Genomic DNA, 12,733 nt, shown 5'->3' with positions numbered 1-12,733 from the left:
ATAACTAAGAACTCTAGGAACATCCCTATGCCCCATTACTCTGAAGCAGATAAGGAGAAGCCCTGTCAGTCACAGCATATAACCTTGCAAATGCTTGTTGTAATTCACAACCTACGAGAAGAGGAGGCTTATTTAATTTTTCAACAGGAGCATGGGCAAGAATCCGCCCAGACGTGAAATTTCAGGGAGTTAAAATAGACCTACCCTCTTCTCCAGAACATTTCTATAAGAGAGAGGCAGGATTGCTCCTATCCAGCAGGCAGTCATCAGGGAACTAATCTCCATCCCTTTTGAACCTGCATTTCCCATGTCTCAGTCACTACTCTACTACCTGGTTATACAATGGCATACAACACTTTAAAGTGGATTGTTTTCAATTTCAGGTGGTAAGGTCAATGGGGGAGAAAAAGGACAACAGCAATTTGAGGAAAGAAGGATAGAATGAAAGTTAAAATTAATCTGCAAAAGCTATCAGATCCTAAAGAAATAACACACATAGAAAAGCGTGAAACAATCCAGGAAACAGTATTTAATTTTTAAAAAAAACCAAGTACAAAATGCCTCTGGAAGTGGACATCAATTTGCCAACATTGTTTTTGCTACACAATTTTTAAAGGATTTCAAGTCTTGTTTTGCAAGCACCTATAATAATTTTATATTCTGTCTTCCACTGATCTTAAAAAGACTTCTAGAACTTGAAATATCAGCAAAAATGTTTTGCAGTTTTGTAAAAGTCTCTCACAAAATTCAGAGTCGAGATATAAATTTACTATTTGTAAACACATGGAATTAGCATTATGAAGTGAAATTTCTCCAGTACCACAAATCTAGGTTTTCACACAGATTACATGTGGCATACACAAAGCCAACCCATTCTTATTTAAGGCTAAAAAGAGGAAAGCAGACTGCTCAGAATGCAGACTTCCTTCTGCACTGGTTCTTATAGCCCCAAATATACCCCAACAGCTACACCCTTAGGGAGCTGTAGAAAAAGACATTTTGGAAGACTGGTCCCTTGGGTACTCAGCTTCAAGGTCAGAATACAAAACTGATTGTGAAACAGCTACCATGCTGATATAATTGTTTTATCTAATATTCCATATACAAAGTTAGTAAATTATCACAAATTATCAGGAAAAACTGACTGTACTCTAAACATGCTTCACAATTGTATGTAAAAATATGAAATGGCTGTTTTCCACAGTTTATGCCCAAAAATGTAGAAATAGTTTAGGTTAGTTTATAACCTAAACTTTAAGAACTTGAGTTAAGAAGAAATGTGTGATGACACTACTATCATATTACCAGCAATGATATTCTGAATCTTCTTTGTAAGATTTGAAACCAAACTATTTACAAGAGCAGTTTATTTTCTCTGCCCTTTCAGCCAAGTGAAATGTAGCACCAAATAGCTCCAATAAACGATCTGATCTTTCTCCAGTCTCCCTTTCCTAATCCTCTGCAATACTCAGAGCACTACTTTCAAATCTGCTTCAGCTACTCAGCTTTGCATTTCTACACAGCCATACTATGTTTTATCTCTAACAACAGACATAAACTAACTATGAGACACTTCACTGTGCCACACACAGTAGTGAACAGTTATTCAGATTTAAAAGTGGTATTTTGTACTAATATTGCATATGAAATGCAGATAAATAGCATCAACTGAAAATTTATTTTAGGCAGGGAAATAAAATTCTTTGGTGAGCATAGAGACAATACATGGAATCTGTTTCTTTGCATTAAAATCCTGTAGAGTTGAACAGGACTCATACTCTGCCACTTTGCGATTGACACGAGTTAAAATCTGCATGAGTTCAAGTTTCCCTGCATGTTTCTGCAGCATTTCACACAGTGACTGAATAAACCACGAGCCTTGAACTGCATTCCTCCAGGAGTAATAGCCTGTGGAAGAGAGCAATGTCAAAGTGATGAGACGGAGCAGCCTTTGATACAGGATAGGTCCGCAATTAGAATAACAATGCGTTGTTTCCAGTGGCAACCAATGTTTTAAAATAACTCAAAACTACCAACCAACAACATTTAGATTTTATAATCTCCACAAATTCCAATTCAAATTTTTTTTTCTAATCCTGTCATCTTTTATAATCTAAGAAAACCTTAAGTAGGAAGAAAATCAAAAGTCAGGAAAGTTATCTTCTGCTGCAGCAATCTTAGTCATTAATCACTTACTAATTTTTATGGGGTACACAAATACAAAGAGGTGACAGTACAGATGGAAAATGAGTTTCAGTGTCATTAGTTTCTTGCATATGTGCAGAATTAAAGACTAAACCTACTTCTGCTAAGTGGAAATAGGACATATGAAGGGCTCTGCCGCTACCAATTTTGCTTAAGGATGCAATACAAATACAGACAATAGACAAATACGCTGGTACTTATCATCCATTTCTGCATATCTGATTGTTTTTTTCTCTGAGAATAATATCTTTTCCTCTTGCTGGAAATTATTTGCACAACTCCAATTAACTGAATTTCCAAGAGATGAACACTTGAGGGTTTGCTAATGAGAAGGATATATTCAGGGTTTAGTAAGGTTTTTGTAGGAACTGAGAATACCAACTACTTCTACAAGAAATCAAGTCAAATTAAAAAAAGTGATTGAGGGAAGTAAATATTTATTTCCATGAAGGGGTGTATTGGGTCTGGCTGAGCAGGAGTTCATTTTCCGGCAGCAGCCCTCACCATGCTGTGTTCTGCACTGGTAGCTGGAAATGTGCTGATAACACCCCAGAGCTTTGGCTACTGCTGAGCACGGCTGCCTCCCCAGCATTCCCCCACCAAGGGGCTGGGACTGGGCAAGAGCCTGTGAGGGAACACAACTAGGACAGCTGACTCACAGTGACCAAAGGACATCCCACACAAGTGAATTCACCCACTGGCTGGGTCCCACTCCAAGCTGTAATTTATAGCATGAATACAGGCTGACATGGATACAGTGCCTCACCTGGAGCTGTAGAATAGGCATACAGGAAGTCTGCCTCTACAGGTATCTTCTGACACATTGTTTCTTCTGATCCACTGTCTGTCTCAATACCAGAATCTAATTCTGTCCCTCTACAAGCCTATTTGGTAGAAAGAAGAATGGAAACTAATGTTAAAATAGAAAAGTAAAGGCAGTGATCATTATAAAAACATTGATATTTTGTGTTTTGAAAATTCTAATATCGTGATTAAAAACCAGCAAAAATAACAAGAATTTATGTGTCACATTTCCATTAGACAGACTCAGAAGAAAACTAGTAACATTAATTTAAATCAACTACACAGTTTGGGTAAGATAGATATTAATTCAAAAGTGCACTCAGAAACTCATTAAAATATATCTAATAATTTATTTAATGCATAGAATTAATGCAATGCCAGCTGTTATAAATACAGCCTATCTAACAAGGAAAATTCTGAAGAGAATTTTACTCTGAAAGTAATTACTTTCAAATCTATTTTAGAAAGGATTAACTTTTTGCACTAATAATTAGTAGGAAATTAGGTTTTTTTTTAAACTATCTGGCTGATTTGATAATCATTGTCCAGCTGTACATCACCTGAATGAAAAAGAGCTTGGGTTTCCCTGCTAAGCTTCTGCACCTGTCACCTCTGAAAAGGCTTGTTAGTACTTTCAGTTCAAGAGGCCCATCTGTACCATAGATCAATCCTTCGTCGCCATGGCTTAGCAAGACGCAAACAAAACTGCTTCGCCTGCCGTGATCTTCTTCAGAAACTTGAAAGAAAAAAGAGACTTAACTTTCTGCACTCTGTAAAAATTTGGAACATTCAATCCTTCCTACGTCACAGAAGTCTTTAAGAACTAATTAGCATGTTTAGAAACCTCCAAAGAGTTTTCACTTCTGAACACAAGAAGCCTGCCTACTTTACTCCAGGAGGTTGGGCACAGGAAACCCCAAATTAAGGGCCAACTCTCCCCATTGCAAGACACGGCCACAGAGCTAGGCCAGGAACACTGTCAGGAGACAAAAAGGGTATTCCCACAGCGTCTCAAAGTTGGAATGATACACCTCATTCATGCAATAATGGTCAGCCTCGTGATCTGGGATTGGACTGATGGAATACTCTGGGTTTTGGGAAAGAAAGGAGAAGTCCTTCCTCTCTTTCCACTTGGGGATGCTTCAACTACTTGGATTACATGGGAACTAAATGTAGCATGATGGCTGTGGCTGCTCCTGCAGGTACTAGCAGTACACTTCTCTCTCACTTTTTACCTGAGGTGAGGTCTAGAAGGATTTCTGAGTCCTCCTAATTTCGTACTTACAGTCTTTTAAGCTTGATATAAATTGTTTGTAGTTTTATACTTTTTTTTCATCTTGTAGTATACAAATAGCATAGAATCTATATTCTCCAATGTCTTTTGTTGCCTGACATTGTGGGAAATGTACTTGAGGACCAAGACGACTTTTTCAAATTTATGAGAAGATACAAACAAGGTTAAAAGAAAGGATCCAAAAGAAATTATGAGTGGTAACTCAAAAAGATGCAAGAGTTTGTAGATGAAGAATAAAAACAGTCCCTAAATCTGAAGTCTTATTGTTTTGTGCTTAACAAAACACTAAATTTCTGTTCTGGGAGAAATGAATTGTTTCAACTTTACTCAAATGATGTACACTCAGGCATTTCTACAATTTATGGACAAGCACTTCATTTAGAAGAGTCACATTTTCAGCTACAACAATACTAATGAATTAGCCATGTCTGGGAACATTTTCTAGCATAAATACTAGCTGGCACTAAAGACCTACATCTATGTTAGCAAACACTTTCATTAAAACAAACAAACAAACAAACCAACCAACCAAACCAAACCAAACACAAAAACCAAGACCAGCATTGCTGCAGGCTAACTGCTGTTAGGAATAATCACTGGAACACTGTTAGTGTTAAAGTATGACCTGGAACAGTCTGGGAGAGCACTAGTGGGCATGAGGCCTGGTGATGGCAGAGAACCTTCCAAGAGTTAACTAGAATGGCCTGTGTTCCAGGGCTACTGATACCTCCAGGCACCATTTAATGCACGGGTCTAGATGTAGCCAAGTCCAAACAAAGCTGGACTGACACAGTAGTATGAAGCTCTCACTTGAAAGAAGGGTGTTTTGTTTCACAAGTTAAACAAAATGTGAGTTGTTTATCCAAAAGAAAATTCAGTCCACACACCTGCAGTTCTGGTCCCTCAATCAGAACCCCTCTTTGGGCCACATCACTAAGCATTAAGCACAGAAACCCTCTACCCAATCTAGCAGCTTTCTTTCCAACTCACAGAGCTTCAGTGATCCCAGGGTCAGAATATAAATCAGTCTGCATTTAAGTTTCAGCCTTTTTTCCAGCCTTCTTTAGAAGATGAGAAAGGATACGGAGACAACAGTCATGGCACAAAAGATGGAGAGACAGCTAAGATGGATAAACATAGAAACTATGATGTACATGTCATCCTTAGCAATAAATCACCAGAAGGTGTGAAATAGCATCTAAAAGAACCCAGAAAGAAGAGATGTGAGGGCAAGAGGTGTATTTGGAACAGTAGTTGACTTAATGCACACATACAACATATAATAACTTACCCTTTTTCAACAGTTTAAAAATGTCCCCACATGAAAGATCATTGTTGATCTTTACTTTATATCCCAACTTCCTAAAAACTTCTCTGACACTTGCAGCATCTGCATCTGTACCTGAACGGGGCGACATCCCTATACACAAGAGAAATGTGTTATTTTTTTCATATTGTACAGAGGGCATGGTCTGATTGAGCCAAATTATTTTTCTTGTTTATAGCTGTATCAGTCTGAAGTATTCCATTATTCCAGATCCATTTTAGCAGAGACAACATTGCACTGTTACATGGGCATACCATCTCCCACCCTCTGCACCTATTGTAGATTTATCTGCATCTTCTTTTCATACCTACTTAAGGACATAAGAAGAATTTCATTTGCAAAACAGAAATCATGACTAGAAGGTAAGACAGATTTATACTGCAGATCTGTTTTCTTCCTCATTACTGCTACACTCTGATGTGTTCCCTCTATGCATATTTGGAAGAATGGACTGAAATGAAGCACCCATGACTTAATTTTAGAGTGCAATCAAAACTGGTCTGCATATTTAATTTTGAAGAGTAACACACAGCATGAATTTATCTAAACTAAGGAAAAAAGTAAAAAACTTTTGAGTGGTACTGGTATGTTGCTGGAAGTTCTTGTTGTTTATTATTACACATTCCCCCATCTCTGGATAATCCATTCTGTAACTGTGGTCTGGCAGAATTCCAGAGTCCATAGACTTGCTAGCAGGTAGGCTCTTTCTGTATAGAAACCAGATAAAATTTAGGTGTTAATTTCTGATCTTTCTTTTCCAAATAATGACAACAATAGGCTATTTTAGCAAGCCAAATGAAACTGGTGAGGTTGCATTTGTAGTAACCTTCTGTGGAACTTGCAACAAGATTAAAATTAAAATAAACAAGGAAGAACTGTGTTTAAATTGTAATGCCTCTGCACAGGAGAATATGAAAACTATGAAAACTTAGTTTAAGGATGCCAATTACTGTATCAACAAGAAATCAGTTGGGCTTCTTTATGATCATCTTTTGAAATCTATGTACCGGGAGGAAAGGTTAGCTCTGAGAAAGTAAATCTGTTCTGAATTCTAAACAGAAGTTATTATCATTGAATTTCCACAAGAAAACATTCAAAAGCCAAAAATACGTGGCAGATGGGTGCTCCTTTTCTGCTTAAGCAACAGCCACCAGTGTGATGGCTACATCTGGATGTAGCTGGACTTTGGGGAGATAGCTAACACAACAGCTAAGAGCCATAAGTCTTCCTCAACATCTAAGGGCTAGCTGAGCATGCACTATCCCAAACATGGGTCATATGCAAGTATGACTTTAAGTCAGTTGTCCTACTCCACATACAGTAGGCTGCACACCAGGATCTCCCCTCGAGCAGAGATGCCTCTCTCAGTTACTCCTCGAGGCTAAGACAACCCTTGCCACAACAGCTTCTTGGTAAGTAACTGATAGCACGTTAAACTTTAAAATCTTAGCTCAGTGATATTAAGGATCGATTGTGCACGTATAATCCCTTAGACATAAACCGCTGACCAGACTTAAATTGAAGATTTAAACCAAAAGTACCTCACTTACCCTTTAAAACCTGGAACAGATTTTGCATCTGCCAGATCTTTCCCCAGATGTGATCCATCTCCCATGTCCGTCATTATTGCTTTCAATTATCAGCTTGAAAATGCAAGCACATAGAAGCATTATGACATTTCACAGAATAACTTTAGCCTAGGATATTAGTAGGTAAAAAAAAAAAAAAAGCTTTCTGAGAAATCTCTACACATTTTATATTTGAAAGAAGAACATTAATTATTGCCTTCTAAAAGAGCTCTGGGAAAAAGTCTGCAGATCCCTATGACCAAATCTTTGAAAAGACTTACAAAAAGCAAGGTAAGAGAGAAACAAATAAAAAACAATCTTGAAAATACTGTAATGTCCCCAGATGCATTACAAATTAAGAACAAAAATCAAGCCATACAAGTTATTAGATATGTGCAAAGACTAACATAGATTAGAAATTAGGTCATAGTAGTTTGAGAAACGAGTAATTTCTCTGCATTCCATTTCAAATGAAACATTACTGTGTCCCATTCTAACTGATGTACGAGAAGGCAATTGGAATAGTAGTAAAATAAAACCACAACAATGTAACTAAAATCCTTTAATGGAATGACCCCTATGCTGTGGGCTATTTACTTTTATAAGAACACAGGCCAATAAATTATAAAGGATACCAAATCAGAAATCAATTTAAAAGCATTAAACCTCCTCCACGGTTACTTTGTGTATACTCATGGAATATACTATCAAAAGTTACCTTAAACTCAAGTGTCAGATAACAATTATGCATCATAAATTTAAACCTCCATATAGGACAAAGTAATAATTGCTTAGTAGTGCCAAGACCTCAAGAAGGTCAAACAAGGCATTACAAGGCAAGAATTTTAAGAAAACTTACTTTAGCAGATTTATTTATGGTAAATAAGAAGGCACATGTAACCAGTAGCAAGATCTGCTGGTCACATATGATGAACATTCTTATTTAAGGCTCAAGTTCTTTGGGGCAAACTATATTTGCCATCTTACATCATGATAACATTATTATCATCATCATCTTTATCATATTAAGTCTCAGCTTTGTATCTGTATTCTTGTTAGTACAACACAAACACCCCTTTTTGTGGCAAGTTGCAGATGCATCAGAAGCACTAATTTGGTTATGTATAACCTACTTTCTTAACTTGTTTCTAGGAAGACATTTACTTACATTTTAAGTGGCTTCAAAAGATCTTCTGTGTTGCTCTGAATATTATTTCAGAGCACTGATGTAATTAAATCTTCTTCTTCACCAAATTATTCCAGACTTGACAACTGTATTATGTAATGCAGCAAACAGGAAATTTCCTGAAAATCAAATTACCAAAATACAGAATAAGCTTAGTATTTTAGAAATAAAATGTCTAAAATACATTTTATCATTATATTTTAGAAATTTACCTTAAAGACAGTATCATAGGGTAGGAACTAAATCTACAATGCTGAACTAGACTGCCTGGCCTCTTGATCTGGATTCATCAATCCTAACTTCAAAGTCTAATTCATTAAAACTACCCTGTGGGAAGAAAAAGGCAAGAAACTCCAAAGGGCAATTCAAGTCCCTGACCAGTGGCGTGCCAGTGATCCAACCCTATGCCCTAGAGAGCAGGGAACATTAGCACTGCCTGCAAAGTCTAGTCCACAGTGACAACTGGTGTGTGCACCCAGCTCTAACTGAAGGGCAGAGCTCCTGATCCCCAGCAATTAGAAAGAACACCTTTCATTGACAAGGACGCTGTGAAGTTCTCCTGCTCCAGCACAGCCCAGCTTCAGGATTTTCTATGACTTTTTCAACCATCCCTACTACAATATCCTTGGGTTTAGGTCTCAGCCTGAGCAGAATTTGTAGGAAAACATCCAAGCAGACTGACCCACCATTCTGATGCCACTCATACTCCTCCTTCTCCTGGAGAAGAACTGGGTGCACAAGCACAACCCAAACCCTTTAATGTGGCTGGGATTAATAAGAGAGATAGGGAAATGATTAACTTCCTCCATCTGTTCTTTGCCTAACAACAGTCATAAACAGCCACACCATATAAAAAAGCACAGCATCATGTGTCAACTCTATTATCAAAACCAGCTAGCAGGTGCACTGACAGCAGTGTAGCCATGTCAGCACAGAAATCAACTTCTGCTAAACCCCAGGTGCTGATCCCAGCTGTTTGGCACTGTGAAGTTCTGCAGTGCCAGTGCTGCAAGTCCATGAAGGAGAGAGTGTAAAGTAGAAAATATGTGCCTCCATAAGCTGTGGCTAGCTCCTGTTTATCAGATGAGCCACCTACCAAGAACTACTTGAAGAAAGACTCAGCCAAAGTACAGGGAAAGCTAACACTCTCTGGCCTACAGATGAGCCCTTGGAATCTTGAGGGAGGCTAAGTGGCTTATTAGGCTCTCCTGCATTCACATCAACCAAACTGCTGAACAGCAGCAGCCTCAACTAAACAAGCTGCAGACCCTGAGAGCACTGAATGCTTCTCACAACATAAATGTTAAGGCAGGATGCAAACACTAAGAGATTGTCAACATTTAAGTGACCTTAAAATAAGACTTATGTCCTTGACCCTATAGCGACCTTAAATTTTAAAGCTCTCAAACTGCTGCCTTTGATCCAGCGCCAAAGAAACAATGAAATTGGAAGAAGTAGCTAGCAAAACCTACCATTACAACAAACTATATTAGTTTCTTTATGAAAAAATTAAAACACAACTTGCAATACTGTATCATAAAAATATTTCTTACTAAGGCCTCTGGGAGCCTAGTTCACAGCCTACAGTTTCAATTGTTCAATGAAGTGTTAAAGCTTCCTGCACTCTACTTCATCACACCTGGGGCTTGTCTGAAAGACTTTACAGAAGCTATAGGGATTGTCTAGAAAAACTGGTTGTAACACGTTGAGCATTTGAAATGAACATGGTTTATCTTCAGAACAGAATCTGTAACTCACTTTTAATATCCATCAATTCCTGAGCACCCTCGGGCATCAGGTCACCTGCACTCTTTAAAGAACAAAAGACACCCACAAAAGAGGCATCCCTTTTGTTGCTAGGCACTCAAAGGCTGTGTTTGAGCCAGCAGGGTATTCTGTGCTCTAAAGCACCGGTCAGGGTAGCAGCAATGCTCTCCGGAGAATGGTGCTGATTCTGACAGGCCACTAAGAATTGCCTCATCTTGCTTTAGGTAATGCAGTGATGCCATGCATTTCCCTGTGGAGGATGATCTCATCCTGGTGGGGGGAGATGTGGGGGGAAGAAACCACGGCAGTGCTTTAAAAATTTATTACAGATTTTTATTCTGCTCTTTGATATTATTTTCTCTGAAAGCTTAGATAAAACGAGGTTTCAACTGTAAGGAAATATAAAAAACAAGTTCTTGAAAAGAACAACTGCATTTTTATAATCTAGCAAAATATATTCTGTAGATTTTAGGAAGCTTATTTTATAATACTGTATCTGAAAAAAATACAATTAAAAAAAAGACAGAGACAGCAAATATAAAGGTGATGCTACAATGATCTTTACATATACTAAGAAGTAAGAAATAAAGTGGCTCAAATAGGTCCCAAGCTATGCTCTGCAAGCTACCAAAAAATGAACAATGTCTCTCTGTGCAGCAATAAGAGCAAAACTATTTTTCCCCCTATATAAATGCAGTTTTCTAATGCTTTTCTTTTGGTAAGAGAAAACAATAAATAAAAAACAATAAATAAAACAACTTTTTACTCCATTCCAGCCTGGATTTACTTATTCTACCTGGACCTAATGAAAATAAATTCACATCATCATGTGTCACCCCTGCCATAAGAACCACCAGGTTTCTTTTCAAAGCAATATTTATTTGAAATTACAATCAACAACAAAAGTGAATGGTATAGTGATAAAAATAATACCAAAGCTTCTGAGACTGGAGAAAGCAAATAACTAAACTGTCTTTAGTTACCAACTGGATCAAGAAATATGCAAACCACAGGAGACAACACGTATTTAGTATATATCTGCCACTACAAAGCAATGAGTACAGCACTATTAAAACACATGTTCAAAATAGACATCAGCAATGTAAAACATCTCCCTAAAGATAGAAAAAGGGCAGTTTTCCACATCACACGACTGCAAGAGAAAATGTCAAGCCTTCAAAGAAGGTATTTTTTGTACATGAACATATATGTGACATATCATGATACTAATGCAGACATGCAAATCAAAAATTCTCCCCTCTACAATGTATAATGCTAAACAATAATTATCTGACTAATAACAGAAGGAAAATATAGATGCAGACTACATGAAAAAATGAAAAACATTTGAAATATATCATTACATTTTCTGTGTGACACTATCTCCCTACTAAATACTGCTACCACAGATGGAAGCAGGCTGAGATGGCTCTTCCCATTGCTTCTCGTCTGGATGCAGTTGCTAGAAAGCCCTGACACTAGGCCAGCATTCTGATCTTCCAAAACAAACAGACTTTTAGGTACTCAGCATGAAGCTGTAAAATCAGCTGAAATTACTCCGCATGTAGCTGGGACCCTTGAGTTACTAATTCACCTGTAGCTATTAATCACATCACCACCGCTATAAGCAACAGCCACATCAGATTCCTCAACACGAAGGGCACGGTGTGTTAGTTCCAAGCCTACCACCTAGCAAGCAGATACCTGAAGGAAGAGCTGTGAGTTACAGGGTAAAAGACTACAGAGGGCCAGCCCTATCCTTCAGCCCAGCAGGGAACAGACAGAACACAGCACACCTCGGGCAGGGCCTTTCACATCTATCAAAAGTCAGCCACAGTGCCTACCAGGCTCCCGAGCATGCTTTTCGTCAGTACAGACGGGGTTTAACACGCTTTGTTCTGGAAGAGCCAAACACAGCTTCTGACCCCGTGCTTCCGGTTAATGGGCTACGAGGGGTCACCAGAGAGCAGCTCAGAATTACAGCGCCTTTCTTTTCTTTTCCTTTTTTTTGCCCTCCGTTCCGACAGCTTCTCCACAGAGACAGGCTGAAAGGGAACAAACTAGCTACCTTAAGCTTTTGGAAAGCCAACACCTGAGGCCCCGCTCTGCCCCCCGGCGCTGGGCTGGCACCACGGCCGCTCTCTCCCGCCTGGTCTGCGGGCAAGGCCGGGGCTCATCCGCCCCCACCACCGACCGACCGGCCGACCGACCGACCGCCGGGCCTGCGGGGCCGGGAGCCCCGGGGGAGCGGTGCTCTCAGCCGGGCCCGCCCCAGGCGAGACGCTGCTGCCCTCCGGCTCCCCTCAGCCGACTTCCTCCGGGAGGGATACGGGCGGCCACGCAGACCTGGAGAGCCACAGCCGGTCCACCATCCCCGGCCCCCACCCCCGCTTTGCTCGGCCGCACCGCGGCCGCCGCCGCGGCCGCATCCCGGCACCGCTGGCACCCACCGGCTTCACCGCCTGCTCGCTGCGCTCAGACCGGCGTTTTCCAGAGCCTGGCTTAGCGGAGCGCTGCTCGGCACGGAAAAGCCCCGCCGCCGCTGCCCGGCCCGCCCGGCGCCCCGCCGGCCCCGCCCCGCG

General features: G+C 39.8%; 1 protein-coding gene across 1 annotated transcript; it reads right to left on the bottom strand.

Moving 5' to 3' along the window:
- Positions 1-510: 510 nt before the first annotated feature.
- CASP3 (caspase 3) lies at positions 511-12,719 on the bottom strand. Its single transcript, XM_084204334.1, has 8 exons — positions 12,602-12,719; positions 8,367-8,503; positions 7,181-7,273; positions 6,213-6,337; positions 5,595-5,723; positions 3,570-3,745; positions 2,972-3,089; positions 511-1,908 (listed from the first exon to the last, which is right to left on the bottom strand). Exons 3-8 carry the CDS (start codon positions 7,252-7,254, stop codon positions 1,682-1,684), a joined length of 849 nt encoding a protein of 282 aa, XP_084060460.1. The 5' UTR covers positions 7,255-7,273; positions 8,367-8,503; positions 12,602-12,719; the 3' UTR covers positions 511-1,681.
- Between the last annotated feature and the right edge of the window lie 14 nt (positions 12,720-12,733).

Source organism: Fringilla coelebs (assembly GCF_963513975.1).
Source record: "Fringilla coelebs genome assembly, chromosome: 4".
Taxonomy (NCBI): domain Eukaryota; kingdom Metazoa; phylum Chordata; class Aves; order Passeriformes; family Fringillidae; genus Fringilla; species Fringilla coelebs.
The sequence above is the reverse complement of the archived record's forward strand: the minus strand, read 5'-3'. Positions and strand labels throughout refer to the sequence as shown.

Bases quoted from the DNA above. Each gene is read 5' to 3' on its own strand.
- CASP3 (XM_084204334.1), bottom strand. From the start codon at position 7,254: ATGACGGACATGGGAGATGGATCACATCTGGGGAAAGATCTGGCAGAT. The intron at 5,724-6,212 runs GTACCACTCAAA...TCTTGTGTATAG, and splicing joins GAACTTCCAGCAACATACCA to GGATGTCGCCCCGTTCAGGT. The intron at 3,090-3,569 runs GTGATGTACAGC...TCTACCAAATAG, and splicing joins CCAAGCTCTTTTTCATTCAG to GCTTGTAGAGGGACAGAATT.